General features: G+C 33.1%; 1 protein-coding gene across 1 annotated transcript in view; it reads right to left on the bottom strand.

The window, feature by feature from the left end:
• The window catches only part of LOC114354455 (uncharacterized), a 103,782-nt gene that overhangs the window by 54,688 nt on the left and 31,128 nt on the right, over nucleotides 1-17,966 (bottom strand). Inside the window, exon 2 of the mRNA XM_028306845.1 lies at nucleotides 8,718-8,923. Within this exon, the coding sequence (XP_028162646.1) occupies nucleotides 8,718-8,923 (206 nt within the window). The remainder of the gene's footprint in view (nucleotides 1-8,717; nucleotides 8,924-17,966) is intronic.

The raw sequence follows: 17,966 nt of genomic DNA, 5'->3' as shown, positions 1-17,966 counted from the left end.
TATAAAAACAAAAGCAGATATGTTATAAGCGCTCGCGCTGTGAATACTCAAATACGTCCCAATTGGGACGTCTTGTGTTTAGTCTTCGAGTGGCCTGCGCACAGTGTGTTATGGGACTGTTTAAACGGACATTCTCATTGATTTAATGAAACGTATAGAGCTCAGTTATACAAACATGATAGTAAAACTCCCGTTTGAAAATTCCAAGTAGTTTTCGCGGTATAAAAATTCAAAGTTACCTATATTTTTACTTCAAAATTATGCAAAAATATTCTCACTCGTTAACTAATAACATTTAATTCAGAATTGTTATAATACTTCATAGAGCTCTTAAAACTACACGTAATAAGCATATTAAGTGCTTCGTAAACGTATTTAGTTAATTAGGAAAAATGATTTTAATGATTTTTGTTTTTATTTTTTTTCTCAATTATACCTTAATATATGCAAACATTTTTAATTGCAAGACATAGTCTGATATTTAATCTAATTGTATAAAAAAAATCAGCCTTAAACTCCGTGATATATTTGAGGAAAATCAAATTGAAAATATGCGAAATATAGAATTGTAAATTTCCCATCACTTTTTAATAGCAATATTTCTTTTGGATGTTTAAATATCATCAGCTCGATTGTACCAAATTATTGTATTGACATTCGATTTACATAGGTTTCAAATCGATGAGATAATTATTAAAGGTAGGCTAAATTCGACTTCCTAGATTTGTTTACATACTTTTTTAGTTAGTTACTTACATACAACTTAAGTTAATATAAGAGTGTTAAAAAATAAAAAAGACTCGACTTGAGAACCTCCTCCTTTTTTTGAAGTAGGTTAAAAACAATGTGAATGTGACTTTTTAGAACCTTCAACACTATGCACATAACAGGCGGGATTTGAAACTTTTTAGACATGAATTATTCTTTCCAAAATTGTCGACCCTAGACGCGTAAAAATTTTATTAAGACGTTTTATGTTTTTTCTCAAATATATCACGGAGTTTAAAGCTGATTTTATTAATACAATTAGATTAAATATCAGACTATATCTTGCAATTAAAAATGTTTGCATATATTAAGGTATAATTGAGAAAAAAAATAAAAACAAAAATCATTAAAATCATTTTTCCTAATTAACTGAATACGTTTACGAAGCACTTAATACGCTTATTACGTGTAGTTTTAAGAGCTCTATGAAGTATTATAACAATTCTGAATTAAATGTTATTAGTTAACGAGTGAGAATATTTTTGCATAATTTTGAAGTAAAAAAATAGGTAACTTTGAATTTTTATACCACGAAAACTACGTGGAATTTTCAAACGAGAGTTTTACTATCATGTTTGTATAACTGAGCTCTATACGTTTCATCAAATCAATGAGAATGTCCGATTATACAGTCCCATAACACACTGTGCTGCGTCGTGCGCAATCGCGTGCGTACCACACCGTAAGTTCCTGTTCTTACCAAAATAAATAAAAAATGCCATCGTGTGTGTTTCGAAAGTGTACCAATTATGACTCTAAAGTAAACAAAATACAAGGGATCTCTTACCACATGTGATTATGCAAAATTATTTAGTATTTATGTTTTCAATTATTTATGCAAACAATCAAGACGCCATGCGCCATGTTCAAGTTAAGAAAGAGAAAGCGATCTTGTTTTGACGTTAGAGCGATAAGGATGCGTGCGCTACGGACATAGATTAGTTAGTGCAGAATCGTTAAAACTATAGCTATCTCTTTCATTTGCGTGCTATTTCGTATCTTTTGTTTCACTTATCAGTTACATTTTTGTCAATGTGTGCGATTTGGAATAGCTCGGCACGGATTCAAATCGTAATTTCTATGAACGTAACATATCTATAGTTCTTTAATATCATTGTATTGAGTTAAGAATTACCATTTTGTCTTTCAAAAGTATGCTGGATAGTGAAAGGTCGTGGGTAGAAGTCCTATCTGAGGTATTCGATATTTTTAGCGCAAAACTTGTTTATTGAAATGGAATCTAAGTGGGCGGAGCAGGTAGTAGAGGGTTAGTCACCTAAAACAATGAAACATCTGTAGGAAGAATAATTGACGTGGAAATCCTAGATTTCCATTGTTTTTTCAAAGTTTGCCTCAGCACCTAGTTGAGCTGCCGTTGCTGGAAAAAACTTTAGGTGAGACAAAGTTTATCTACAATTACTAAACTACTACTTGTGTTCTAAAAACTAAATCAAAACTTGTGTAGAGTAGAACACTTTTACGATTCCTATAACTCATTTCTTGCATTGGAAAACTTTCTCGTTATACGAATATTAAGTTTTAGTCACGGACAATAATTGATCAGTTTGTTGCAATAATTTGATGTTTTTGGTTAACTTAACAAACAATGAACCTTATTGCAATTTCTCTCTAATGAGGGTAATTGTAGCAATAACGATCTAATTAATAGACAAATTGTTGGATATTTTCCCCGCTTCATTAATAAGTAGAATTGTTTCATTGACAACATTATACTGTGTTAGCGATACACATACGGTATTAAATTTCATAATTGACACCGCTGGGCGGCTCTACGTAATTTTATGACACTGTCAGTGGCAGTTTTCCGAATTAAACCCGTAGCGGTGATAAAATTTAAGCGGCCTATCAAGGCATGAAATGTCGGTAGTAAAAAATAATTATCTCGTCGACACAAACCAGAGTGAGTTAATAATATGTGACAGTTATGTTTCTATTTGAGAGAATTTTTATATTATTTTTTTATTTTTCCCCCGTCATGAAAAGCTTTTATGGTTTTAATATAATCCAGCTACTGAAAAGTTTTCAATCTTATAAGGGGTGGGTCTTTCAGTTTATGATTGAACACGTCATGACTCAGTGAACATAAGTGCACTGAAAAAAATAATGAGCTAAGCTATATTTTGCTCTTTCTAATTTTACTCTACATAGGAAATAAATTTTGCATAAAATAGGAAACTATTTGCAGTAAGCTTTTACAGACTGTTGCTGTTTTAGTTAAGGGTAAGAGCCAGTTTGAAGTCATTAATATAACAAGTAAAAGTGTGTTTATAGAACTAACTTAGTATCTACTATGTATTATGGATAATAGATTCTCAATATTGAACAATTTCCAAAAAATGGTACTATTGTACCCGGTCTACCTATGTATTGAGAAACGACTACCTAATTCGACTCCATCTTTTATGGTTTCAAAATAGAGCAAAACTCACAAAAGCATGAACATTCGCAAATAGAGATTTGCGAATGTTCATGCTTTGATGCAGATGGCGCCACAAAGACCTGTCACGTCTCGTGACACATTTGCGGTGTCACTCGTGCGTTCGCCGTGTGTCATGTCGGAAACTTTAGCACTTATGCGGTCGATCTTTTCCAACTTATTTGCATTCCATCGCGACACAAGGGAGATACCATTTTTTTAGGTAAGCTTAAGTATTTTAATTTGCAGTAGAACTAGTTATACTGAGATGAGACTATAGTATACCAACATTAAAGAAGAACTTATTTATAACTAGCGGCCGCCCGCGACTTCGTACGCGTGGATCCCGTTTTACCCCCTTCATCTATCACGCGGTTTAGATTTTTTCATACAAATGTTTTTTCCCGCTAACTCCCGTTTCCGTGGGAATTTTGAAATATCCTGTTGTAACTAAGCTTTAAGTTTACTAAGATACCTGCATTCCAAATTTCAAGCGTCTAACTTAAGCGGTTTAGATTTTTTCATACAAATGTTTTTTCCCGGTAACTCCCGTTTCCGTGGGAATTTTGCAATATCCTGTTGTAACTAAGCTTTAAGTTTACTAAGATACCTGCATGCCAAATTTTAAGCATCTAACTTAAGCGGTTTAGATTTTTTCATACAAATGTTTTTTCCCGCTAACTCCCGTTCCCGTGGGAATTTTGCAATATCCTGTTGTAACTAAGCTTTAAGTTTACTAAGATACCTGCATGCCAAATTTCAAGCGTCTAACTGAAGCGGTTTAGATTTTTTTTACAAAAGGATTTTCCAGCTAATTACCGTTCCCGTGGGAATTCCTAAGTATCCTATAACCTGCCCAGGAGTACGAAGAATAATTGTACCAAATTTCGTTAAAATCCGTCGAGTAGTTTTTGTTTCCATAAGGAACATACAGACAGACAGACACAGACAGACAGACAAAAATTTTACTGATTGCATTTTTGGCATCAGTATCGATCACTAATCACCCCCTGATAGTTATTTTGAAAATATATTTAATGTACAGAATTGACCTCTCTACAGATTTATTGTATAGATTATGACCGTCGTTTTCTTTCAATAGGTCGTATAGGATTTTATGAGTCGTGGATCTAATTGTTTATTTAAGATAAGTAGCTACTTTGATTGCCATTATCTTATGATCAAATTCAGTAATTTTATAAGAACAGTTTTTATGGTAGCAGCATTGGAATTTAACGCTTCCACCTTGACGATAAAAGTTTTTATTAAAATAAATGATGTATATGTTCTAAGAACCACTCACGTGTTCTCCTTTAAAATTCATTTACGGCGGGGTCTAATTTGATAATTAAATCTCCTCAAAGTTCAACAGTCTATTTTTAAAACAAACACAAACTTTTATATTTATAATTTAAGTAATTACGATCATCTGTGTTGATTTAACTGTTAGACAAACACTCGAGTCAGAAAATGTTATAAAGCACTGTCATAATATAAACTGGCTGGCCGTCAAAGTTTCCAGCAACTTTGTACTGGAGCTTTCATGCTCAAACACAATTACGCAGTAGACGCATACTCGCAGCAGTCATGACATTGTATAATTAGTACCACAAATATTGTAAATTTGTAGTTTTAAGAGTTGTTATCACGTTGACGGACAAAAACGTGATTAAAGTGGGCATGTTTTACGGATTAAAATTCCAACAGTAGGTACCATAATAAATAAATAATTTATTAGCATTAGCCTTCAGAACTCAGTAATTACCACAGTTTTAAAATTGCAACTTATCTTTTTTGAAGCGTAAAGCGCGGAGTAGGTACGAGTAGTTTAAATACAGTTAAGTTGAGACCGGATTATATGTAACATAAAAAGCTATGCAAAATTAAATAATAAGTTTCAGGAACGAAAAAAAAGTAAGTTTTCATTTATATTTCAAAACCAGCATACAAGTATGTTTATTAGTTTGGGAACCACGTCCTTTTTATTCACATTTCGTTAGAGGAAAAGTTTGATTTGAAAAATATTATTACTTTTGTCACATTTCAGGACGCTCTGCACTCGGAAAAATATTGTAAATGTATCGTTAATATGCATCTTCACTAGATTTTAGGTAAAATATGCTATTGAAGAATGACTTTAATATGCAAATGCATCCGGTCCCTAGTTATGACTAAGTTTGATACAAATAAAGTCATAAAGTTCATAAATACTCTGTGATATTTTGCTCTGTTATTGGTTATAGCTCTGAAAGATTTGACTCAGTAATAGGTATTGCTTGCGGCTCACAATCTATATTTGTTTGTGTCATTTGTGTTTCCATTTATAACAATTAATACTGTGAGAACTCATGTTCGAACACTATTTGGGTTGGTTTACGGCAAACCCGTGTACTTCTAATCAAATTCACGCTAATTATTGGAAAATAACAGATTGATTCGGGGAACTAAAATGTATTCACCAATTGTTAGAATTTAGTCGTGAATATTATCGAAACGAAAGATGTGTTGTATGAAATCAAACTTTCAATTATTGAAATTATTAGTTTTAGTAGAATTATTATCATTTTGAGTTATTCTACAGTTTCATGTTTCGCAAAAATTATATTTCTGACTTTTGTATCATAATTTTACGCTATTTATTACAGAAAGAGGCTTATTGATGAATATCTTTTTTCAATATACAGTACCTACCTATTAGCCTTTTAATTCTCCAATACGGGAAAACAAATAGAATACTAAAAATTGTGCCATTTTGTGAAATTTGAAGCATAAAACGACCTTTGAATTCACATTTCGTTCGTGTATATCATAATAATATGGGATTTTCTCTGAAAACATGTTTGCATTAAGACGGGTATTAAAATATTTTACATATTTTTAATTATCCAGGGGATATAATATGTGTTGAAAATATGCGCCGCAATTGAAGTTCTTTACCACAGTTTTCAAATAACAAACGAGCTCATAAAGTGTTCCTCACAGTTTTCTCAGCAGAGTTTCATATCTTAATACCAGTTTCATAATTTAGACTTATCAAAGTTTGGTATTCACTAACCTTAATGGATCTTGTTGTTGTCCAATAAAATACTTTCGTATTATGTTTTCATTATCCATAAGTCCAGGTTGAAAAAGTTCCGAAGTTTCTTACACCGCGGGGAATGGTTACCAAATCACATCGTTCACAACAAATTGCTTCAAAGTGCCACTAACAAAAGTGTCTCTGGCTTAAGTTTCGGGCATCTGAAGCCCGACGAGTCTCGTGGGTGCAAATCAATTTATTCAGAAGCATAAATAACTTACCGCAAACCTTAAGCTCTCAAACTGGTGCTGAAGTGTGTTGGGAATTCAAAGCCGGACGACTAGTAACCTTAATGTCAGTGCTGGTTTAATGGGACGATGAACAGTTTAGAATGGAGATTTCTCGTTAATTATTTTAAAAGTAGTATCAGGTAACATGTAAAGCAAAAAACAACTTAATTTTGGTACTTTTATACCAACTTATCTGTCCTGGCGAACTTCGTACTATCTACGTTCATCAGAAATAATGTGGGATTGTAATGGTGAAAGTATTTTTGAAATTGGTCCAGTAGTTTCGGAGCTATGAGTTTGCTATGTGTTTTTTTTAGAATCTTTTGTAGCCCTATAAGTTGATTTGCATTTACTTGGAAAATATATTTTATTAATAAAACAATAAAGCAAGAAGTGATAAACTAATTTAGGAAATTAATCCCGTTACGAGGGCTTGGTTTCCTGTAAAATTCGATAAACTTAAGCTCTGAAAACTGAAAATTGGCAAGAAATTTATTTAGCGCTATACGCTGCAGTTGCCTGAATATTTAACGACACGTTCGTTTGTGCACACAGCAACAATTTCTATTAGTATTTTGTATACCAGAGCGCGTGCCGTTTTAAAGGTATCTGTGAAAACATCTGCCTTAAAAATTTCGAGCAGAATGCGGCTCCGCAGAAAGCATTTCAGCTCCCTGAGGAATGAGAAGGTATCCGCCACCGTTATTGGTGCTTATTTATGAAATCTACTGTAATAGACAGATAATTGAATTTTGGATTGTTAATAAGTTAAGGGTTTTTTAAAAGGTATTTTGTATTCATGAAGTCGGTTAAAAATTAAAGTTTGTTTGCCTTGTATTGCAGAATTATCAATCATCAAATTATAAATACTATGCAATAAAATCATACTTATTTGTGTCACAAAATAGCACTAATAACAATCATAAGGGTAAGTAGGTATGATGCTATGTGTATAATATTTTTTGCAAAACCTTTCATCCTGTAAAGTTATTACTGTTTTCAGAAACGTGTACTTTCAGATTGAATATTAAAGGTTGACTTAATTTCAGGCTTCAGGATAAGCATAATTAAATTAAAAAAGAATTATACAATTCTGCGAAAACAGCAAATATAATGTAGGTACCTATTTCATCGTTCTCTTTGATCATTGACCAAACATTAAATAATTAATGGTTATTTCCCTATAGGTATGTACGTAATGAAACTTATTATTTCATATGTTTACGTTTTGGTGTTTGTTTACTTAATACGTAAATAATAATTGTTAAACACCAACAACAATCAAATCGTAACGAATTTAATAGTTGTGTTAATAGTGGTTCAATCACGAATCGATTTGTCTAAATAACAAACTACCTACGAATCATTGTTCCATTACTTAGGCTCAGTTGCATTATCTTACTTTAACTTTGACAAACGTCAAAAATCTGTCAAACTCTATATAAAGCACCGGTTAATGTTATTGTTACGGTTAAAATCAGGTGGCACAACTCAGCCTTAGAATTAGAGCAATATTGGTCTTCCATGAGCTAAGTAGGGACTCGTATAAATACACAAACTAAATTCTACCCCATTAGAAGACTATTACTATTGCTAGACAGTAATTTTGCAAAACCGAGTAACATGGATATTCGATTGTCTATGTCCAGCGAGCTAATTCCACTAATTTAGACCGTTTCAGCGGCTTTGACCAGTCGTTTCAGTTCTATTAAAGTTTCAATGTTATCAAAAATTCCGTTAGTTGTTGCTGTCAAAGATCCATTTAGAAATAATTTACTATTTCATTGGACACATTTGCTAGATTGAAAATAAGTTCTATTATGTCGATAGACAATTTTAGAACACTTTATCATTGTGTCTGCAAAAAACTGTGATAAATTTTATTGTAAGTAATTTGTTTTATATTTTTTGCTAGTTTCACACATTTCGTTGACGCGGGATAAAGACCTAACATTTACTTGTAAAACTAGCTAAGTAAAGTAATTTTTATTTACAATTAACTAGGTAATAAATACTAGGTTGCAATTAACTAGCCACTTGCTAGTACAAAGTACAAGTGTCTGCAATGAATCGCAGATGACACTTCCATACATTTTGTATGGAATCGCTCATTGAGCGTTCGAGCGGACGTTCAAGTTACAAGAACATTTTCAACCACTGTACACGTAGCACTAAAGAAATAAACAAGTAAACAACTACTTACATCAACTTCAATGCCGGGGATGCCAAATATTCTGAGCGGCGGGACGTCCCGGGGCGAATATCTGTAGAACTCCCGGTCCCCCCGGTACCATTTCACGGAATACAGCTCCTCCTTCTCCAAGTCGTAGAGGCACCGCATCTCCACCTTGGAACCGCGTTCGACTGCCTCTGGGACCACTACGTGGACGTTACGAAGGCATAACAGCCCTGGAAAGAAAGAAATGGGTTATACTTTTGGAGGTCTCCACCCGGCCTAAAGGCGCGTCGTGATAAAAACTTATCGATCAATGTATGAGCTTATTGCGTAAATTAGATAAAATGCTTCGACAATAGTTTATCATGTTAGTTTTATTGATGAGAAGGAGTTAAGACTATATAAGGATTGATTTAGTTTTGCATTTCGATTTTGCCTGTTACTCTGATCTACTCCGTTCTAGTATTACATCACTAATTGACCGCAAACCGTACTGACGTTAAGCGTACCTAAATATAGCCTAAGATTGTTAGATACATACAATCTTACAACAAACGTACCTTATTGACTATTGGCTTGTCTTGAAGATCCAGAGATTATAATTAAGTAGCTATATTTCATGTCTAATTCTATCTATTTATTTACAATTAAATTGCTTCCTCGTAGTTTTATGGCCCTAGCTATGCCCTAACTTAATATTCAGGTATAGAAAATAATATACATAATTGAATTGAAAGCCTGTTATTACTACCTTAAAAGGCAGACCGGTCTTTATAAATAGTTATGTAACTGTATTAAATGTAGTCATAATAATATATTTATCTAGGATTTTAAGTTTGAGGTATCATTAGGTAACAGAATGAAATATGTCCGATATTTATGTCTATGTTACATGAGTTGGATGTCGAAACCGTACAATTTAGTTCAACGCATTCGGAATATTGTACTCACTGAGCCAACCACAAAGTTATTTCGCGCTATGACGATTGTGGCTTTTTGCGAATGTCAATTTTACGTTTGCATCGAGCATCGAATCGGCACGCGTTTTGTTTCTTTGCTCACAAAAACGATAGTCGCTAGAGCACACGGATTTAAACTGTAAAATCCTTTCCACTTCTTTTATGGGCTGTTATAATATGCTTGATTTTATAAACCACCAACGCAATCTAATTTTAGTTCTTTTGTTAACACTATTCAATACTTACTGTAATTATCAAAACATAATCCACGATAGATAATGTAAAAGTAAGTAAAAAATACACAAAAAATCAACTTACCTATTCCGCATTTTATCACTAGAAAGCCTTTATTTTATTCAATTTAAATAAAAGACCACAAAAACGAAGCAGAAAATAACAAAGGACAGTCGATGATGTTAAAAGAAAATAAGTTTTTTTTTCTATGTGGCCAGTATCTCATCTTTTGGGCAGCATTTTAAAAAAATAGAATCGTTTTAAAAACCAACCTCTTTAATATAAAAAAAATAATTCTTAAAGAAACAGAACTTAGGATGCAAGACTTTAATTTTAAAAGAATTTTTGGCACGAGTAGATTCACGAGCAAAGGCAGTTAAGTTTGATTATAATCCGTTGGATGGTTTGCTTTAGTGTACATTTTCCGGAATTCGTGAGTTCTAAACCCACCAAGCGGCAAATATTTAGACAGTGAACTTGTGATAGATAATATTCTGTCTAGATTGTAACAAGTATTTCTAACAAAATTTAAATAAATACCTAACCTAACCTAACCTAAAACATATTTTTTAATCATTTAAATTATGTGGTCTGAGTTATTAAATAAAACCAAAGTTTTAAATGGCATTTGTATTGTCTTAAAATAAATAATCACACTGAAATTATATAGAAATATGAACAGAATGGTGAAATTTGCAAAAAAATCTGTGGTAAATCATACTTCAGATAGTAAAAGCCTGTAGCCGTATTTTCATATTAAAGAGTGAGCCATTTTAAACATGAATAAATAAACACTGTTGGTAAATCCGCTTACATTTTAACGATAAACGCAAAATACTATCTAATTAAATTAATTAAGACGATAAAAGGTAGGGAAATGGCGTGAGTAGTTGCTAATGATGACAAGAAAGCGGATTCGGCTGTTGCTTTCAAAAGTTATGAACGTTTTTCTTTGTAAAGAATTCTCAGGAGAAATGTAGTATGCGAACTTTATACATTATAAGCTTTATGTACAGCTTTTATGATTTTAAAACCGTTCATCCGTACAATTTTTGCTATTGGATATAGTATTTTATTTGGCATTTATACCTATTGCTGAAGCCTGTGCGCAGCCGGTGTGAATGAGTATAATACGCTTCCACAGAATTTGATTTAATATTTTTCAATAAAATCTCGTTCCGATACTGATTCTTTCACGGTAAAACATCAAACATAGTAAACTTAAAACTATTACTAAAATCAGTAACTGTACTGACGTCAGACGACGTAGTTATTGCCAATAACGATGTGCGATTAATCATAACAACTTATGACGTAACATCGAGAAAGGTCGGTGGAGCTCCGAAACTATTAAGTTCTTGAAATAAAGCCACCATTATTGTTAGAAAAGCCACAAGAAATGATAAATTAAAATATAGTAATTTATTCTCGTATGCTATTTCACTGAAAAGTCGTTATTGTAAGATCTCTTTACTAATCATTACTTTGAAAGTTACTAATTTATTGAAAAGACGTTTATTAAGTCACTTAAATGTTAAAACCATCAAAAAGTTTCTTCACTAACCATTAACTGAGCAAGCACATCCAACCGATTAGCGTAGAATTCTGCCTAAGCTTTCACATGAAGTGGGGTAATTTTACCCTCATCCATATTCTTTTCCACGCCATTCGCTTTGTGAGCCGATACCGTGAAGTACGGTCAGATATTATGTTTAGTCGCTGAGATGTTTTACGTTAGAAATTGTAAATATAAACCTTTTTCTAGCGACCCAAACATGGGTCGGGTAAGTGTGCACACAACACCGTAGGTACACTTGAAATGTATCGTGGTGCGAAAGAAACTTAGAGGCAAAACTATATTTAAAATTGTACTTAAAATTACAGTGAATTATCTTTGCCAGCTATCGCATAGGCTTATGAAATTCTGCGAAAATGATGTGCCATATGCAAAACATTTTCATATTGTCTACAAATGGTCGAAAAGCTACATCAATGCGTTCTCAGAATTTTACGAGTTCTTGTAAACGTCCATACAGGGCTCCATATAAAAATGTTTATGTTGCCTTCCTTGTTTTTTCCTTCTGTATCTAGTCAAGTTCGTAGTAATCAAAGTCAATGAAGGGAAGAGAAAAACCCGAATAACTACGCAAAGTTTGCAAGCGACGCCGTAACTTTCCGACGAAACATATGCCTGCGAACGAAGTGGTCCCAAATTCTTCGTGGCTGTGTAATCGAAGTTTCGAAGAGCGTAATTATGTCATAAATATTTATCACAGTTCAGCCTGGAGTCACACAAACTTTGGAAATTGTTTGCGCTAAGATTTTTAAATTTTAAGGTTTGAATTTTCGACGACTTGTAATATCGCTCTATATTTGAGTCGGTTTCATCTGAATATTAAAGCTTTTTTTAAGCTTTTATTTAAATTGACTTTTGATTAAAGCCTAAATTGTTTATACAGGGTGACTTTGTAATCACTGTCCAAATTTTTAAGAGTGACTCACAATCATTAATCGATTTACATAAAGAAAACATTTTTTTCATATTTAATATGTTTTATCAGCTATGCGTTATGGTTAAAAAGTTGACACACGTGGATATTATTTACTTCGTTCACAGAAAAATACCTTCATACAGTTCATACAGCAAAGCTTAATAGACATAATGGTGGGCGAAAATAAGCCTTATCCTTTAAAACTTAAAATTTATGGGCAATTAGATTTTTTTTTGCGAAAGATACCTCGATTAAAAATAATAATGATAAAGTTGTATTGTTCAATTGTTTAAGAGCTTATTACGATACTGTTTGCAAAGTCACCTAGTATAAAAAGTCAATGACGCTTGAAATTTAACAAGTAAATTAAGACGCTTACTTTTACATGGCTTTAACGTCAATGGTGACCAAAGGATTTCATCGAAAGTCTTTATGTAAATACATTTTAAAAAAATTATCTGAAAAAGAGAGTATTTATTTAGTGATATAACAACTTTGAATAAAATAAGTCAAAGACAAGATCCACAAAATTCTATCTTTAAAGAACAATCAGTATATCCAGACGCCGTAGTATGAATAATAAAATACGAGAAAACATGTGAATGCCACAACCGCACAAGTGTCACTCCCACACATTTGGCAATCTAGATTATTTTTAGGGTTCGATACCATTACTAGCGAATGTATGTCTGTCAACACCTTGTTTATCTGGCACGCGTGACAAGCTGAAATTATTCACAAATACGTCTACAATCTGTTGGGATAGTAAAAAGGTAGTCAACGAAATGTAAAAATATAACATTTATGCTACACAATATTGAGATACTCGTAGGTTTAAGATATCAAAAAGTAGAATAGAAGTAGATGAATAGATCTTCACTTATTTCCCGAATCAAACTAACATTTGCTGTTAAATTCTGTGTTCACGTAGAATTAACTACTATTAACACAATAGATATATAACATCCTAGACTGTATAAAAAAGTTATTTGGTAGGGCAAGCTATATTTGGGACGTGTTAAGTGCCCTGGAAAGAGCCTATGTTCTGAATTTCGTTCGTTCGTTTCAGCCAAAAGACGTCCACTGCTGGACAATGATTTCCACAAAGACCGGTTCTGCGCCGCTCGCATTCAGCATGTACTGAATAAACTATTTCATTTCATTTCACAGTACAGTTACGTATCATAAAACTGACATATTATTATGACCAAATGCAAAATCCGAGTTTTTATATTCTGGAAAATAAATAATCACCATCTCATTATGAAGTAGGAACGAAAACCGGTCAAGTGCAAGTTACACTCGCGTGCAGCGGGTGCAGGGGTTACTTGCACTTCCACAGCTTCAATTTAGATGCAAATAATGCAGTTATCTTTTAAACAGAGATTGAGAGATACTAGTGTATTCAATTACATTAGTTTTATCTTATTATATTTTATTCGAAATCCACTTTACACTATAAAATTTAAAACTTTGTAAGTATTTTTAGCGTTGCTTTTCGCAGGAAAAATGAATTTTGAATACAGAAAGTGCGTCACAGAATAGTATTCAAATATGTAATACCGATTGAAAGAGCTCGTGGAGCACTTACAGGATCAGTAATCAGTTTTTCGATATCTTGTATAGTTTAGAAATAATCGAGTGAGATCACTTAACGTTTCCACCATGTATAAAGTTTTAAGTAAAAATGTACTACCGATAAGTACACCCCGGATAATTTGCATTAGGCCCCTTACGTATACCGAGCTGGTTTATTCGAATGAGCTATTGCGAAACTCTAAAATCCTTAATATCTTCAGTTTAATCCGGTAAAAGGTAAGGGTCATTCCGCACAAATTGCGCATAAGCCCTTAATTTGAAGTTAGTTGATGCTTTGATATGTTTGTGCCAGAAGTTTGGAACGGTTCTCTTGTTTTAATCACTGAAGCTTTTAATAATTTATATAATTCATTCCAGACCTCTAAAGCAGTTCAAAATTTACTCTACCTACTGGGTTGGAAATTATAGGATTTTGAGTACTAAAATATTCAATATCTATCAAATTTTAAGACAACCAAATTTAAATTAGCATCTATTAAAACAAAATTAGATGCCATAGCGCTAAGTGGCATGCTTTAAAACATTTAGGCTGAGTTGCACAACCTAACTATGACCGTAACTATAACGATAACCGGTGTTTTTTGTATGGAGTTTGACAGATTTTAGACGTTTTTTAAAGTTAATGTAAGTTGGTGCACCCCAGCCTTAGTATACTCGCGGCCTAAAGTTCCTCTTAAACGGCGTAAGTTTCGTTAGACCGCTATTAAGAGGGTGACAGAGGATCGTTTACTCTCCTCTCTGTCGCCCTGTGACCTGTATCCACTTATGTTCTGCCTACGTCACGCATCAAACAAAACATCGCCCACACTGAAACCTGAAATAACTGAACTTAGTTTAGCAGGAAACAAAAATTGAAAAAAATACGAGTAGAAGTAGAGAACAATAGTTCGAAAGTCTATCTTTGTGATAGCAGATCTTAAAAGTTGTCGTTTGAAGCATCAAACACTTTAAGTTGTGGTGCTATAAATACACTACCCACTAGCGGCGACAAGGTAATCTACTTTCCTGAAAAAAGTGCTTCCCGTGGGCTCTTATAGTGTAGGTTTGTCCTATCCATAAATCATCTGCGGAATGATTGATGAGATCGCCTATAAGTGTCGCCAAAAAGTCAAAGATTGTGAGTGGTAGTATTGAATCAATCCCAACTAATATTATAATTGCGAAAGTAACTCTGTCTGTCTGTCTGTCTGTCTGTCTGTCTGTTACGCTTTCCCGCTTAAACCTCGCAACCGATTTTGATGAAATTTGGCATAGAGATAGTTTGAGTCCCGGGAAAGAACATAGGATAGTTTTTATCCCGGTTTTTGAAACAGGGACGCGCGCGATAAAGTTTTTCTGTGACAGACAAAATTCCACGCGGGCGAAGCCGCGGGCGGAAAGCTAGTATTTTTATATTTTATTAGAAACGTTTGAAGACAATATGTTGACGAGCAGAGTCAATAAATAAATTTATTAGGTCGTAGAACATTGTCCTTTAATATCGTTCTGTAATTATTAATAATCACGAATGTTTTTGTTACTTTAAAGAGCAAAACACCGCACTGTTTTTATTACAAGTTATATGAATAAGGCTAAGATATACCCGAGGTTTTAAGCCTTGAAATGAGCGTATTAAAATTTATCAAAGACATTAGAGGGATCTTATTTAGTGTCATTAAATTTTTTGCCCTAGAATCACAAACCTTTACAAGATTCATACATCTTTGTCATAATATTTAAACGGTGTATTTTAATTTTGAGTCTAAAGAATTTCAATCTATACTTATAATAAATCTGTAGAGAGGTCAATTCTGTACATTAAATATATTTTCAAAATAACTATCAGGGGGTAATTAGTGATCGATACTGATGCCAAAAATGCAATCAGTAAAATTTTTGTCTGTCTGTCTGTCTGTCTGTCTGTCTGTCTGTCTGTCTGTCTGTATGTTCCTTATAGAAACAAAAACTACTCGACGGATTTTAACGAAACTTAGTACAATTATTCTTCATACTCCTGGGCAGGTTATAGTATACTTAGGAATTCCCACGGGAACGGGAATTAGCGGGAAAATCCTTTTGTGTGAAAAATCTAAACCGCTTAAGTTAGACGCTAGAAATTTGGCATGCAGGTATTTTAGTAAACTTAAAGCTTAGTTACAACAGGATATTGCAAAATTCCCACGGGAACGGGAGTTAGCGGGAAATAACTTTTGTATGAAAAAATCTTAACCGCTTAAGTTAGACGCTTAAAATTTAGTGTGCAGGTATCTTAGTCAACTTAAAGCTTAGTTACAACAGGATATTGCAAATTTCCCACGGGAACGGGAGTTAGCGGGAAATAACTTTTGTATGAAAAAATCTTAACCGCTTAAGTTAGACGCTTAAAATTTAGCGTGCAGGTATCTTAGTCAACTTAAAGCTTAGTTACAACAGGATATTGCAAAATTCCCACGGGAACGGGAGTTAGCGGGAAAAAACATTTGTATGAAAAAATCTAAACCGCGTAAGATAGAAGAAGGGGGTAAAACGGGATCCACGCGTACGAAGTCGCGGGCGGCCGCTAGTTATAACATAAAATATGAAATATCTCTATTTTGTTATTAAAGTACCTACTGAAAACTTTTTTGTCACACATTTATCTTTCAAAGTCTAGTGTTGTACCCAAGATCTTATTGTGTACCTAAATATTGACACTATTTTGTGAAAACATTACAAATATGGCACAAAATAAACAATCTAAGTATTTCGCTATATAGCAAAATACTTAATGTCACAGGGTCACGATAAGCAACAATATTTTTGAAATAGCATTTACGAGTAAAATAATATTGTTAACATAATAAATCTTTCTTTTGTAGAAAGAACTAGGTAATTGTATTTATATGAGCGAATAGTATCTAAATGTATTTTGTTACGCCAATTGATGTCAAAGCAGAAAAAGATGGCCCCGTTGATGCGTATATAACTAGTCTACGAATAGATATTCTTTCGAAAGTTTCTTAGAATTCTTATTGTTAGAAATAAGTACAAGGTTTTCTCACTCGTAAAAACGCCTTGAAGTCCAGATTTAGGTACGTCCTTTATAATTGTGCAAAGAAAATCCTAAGTCAAGGATGATTTGACAATAGTTTATGTACCTCCTTTAATTATAGTATATTTTTTGTTTAAAAAAAGGTTCGACTTAACCCTCGCTGTACGAGGTGGGGTGTGACACACCCCAGTCCTTTTAAAATAGCCACAATTTTAAAAATTTGCTAGTGCTGAATTTGAAATTCTCAGTAGCTGGAATTATGACACTGCTGCTTCGATCAGCGTTGAAAAATCAGTCCAGCGGTGACTACCAATTGAGTTACATACCTTTAAAGTGCGTGTGGGTGTCACACACCCCACCTGGTACGGGACGTTGTTAAAAAGTTTAAAAAATAATCTAACACTTTTGGTGTAATTTATATATTTTTAGCTTTGTCAATTGAATAAAATTTAATACAAATATTATTTTTCGTGATTTTTACGGTATCTGAAATTTTCAAGCACTTTTAGTCAAATGAGATGACTTTTAGTGCGAATCTGGAAGTTTAGTACTGAGATCCGAAGATGTATGTGAACATACACTTATGGGCTACAATTTATACTTGGTGATACAATTTATGGGCTACTGAAATGGAATAACATATTTTATAAATAAATAAAATTGTTAAGCTCCCATTTTATGCATTAAGCATACTCATTTTCTTTCATCAGAATTGTGGTAAATTGAAAACCGACGATCAAAACAAATTTATACCCTTCCAGTTTTTAATTTTCTTTTAAATTATAAGTAAGTACTTGTACTTTGTTAAATAAAAACGGTTGTCATAATTAAAGGCACTAATTAAAAATTATACACAGGAAACTGATTCCTAAATTACAAGAACAACGGAAATTGTGTCTTTTTGTTTTTTTATGATAAAAATGTTATAATCCATATTTTCAGCTCAGAGCATTTCTTAAACCTAATTAGCATACGTAAATAA

The sequence above is a fragment of the Ostrinia furnacalis genome, unplaced genomic scaffold, assembly GCF_004193835.3.
Source record: "Ostrinia furnacalis isolate ACB-3 unplaced genomic scaffold, ASM419383v2 OfSCF2049, whole genome shotgun sequence".
Classification (NCBI taxonomy): domain Eukaryota; kingdom Metazoa; phylum Arthropoda; class Insecta; order Lepidoptera; family Crambidae; genus Ostrinia; species Ostrinia furnacalis.
Note: the sequence above shows the minus strand (reverse complement) of the source record. Positions and strands in the feature narration are given on the sequence as shown.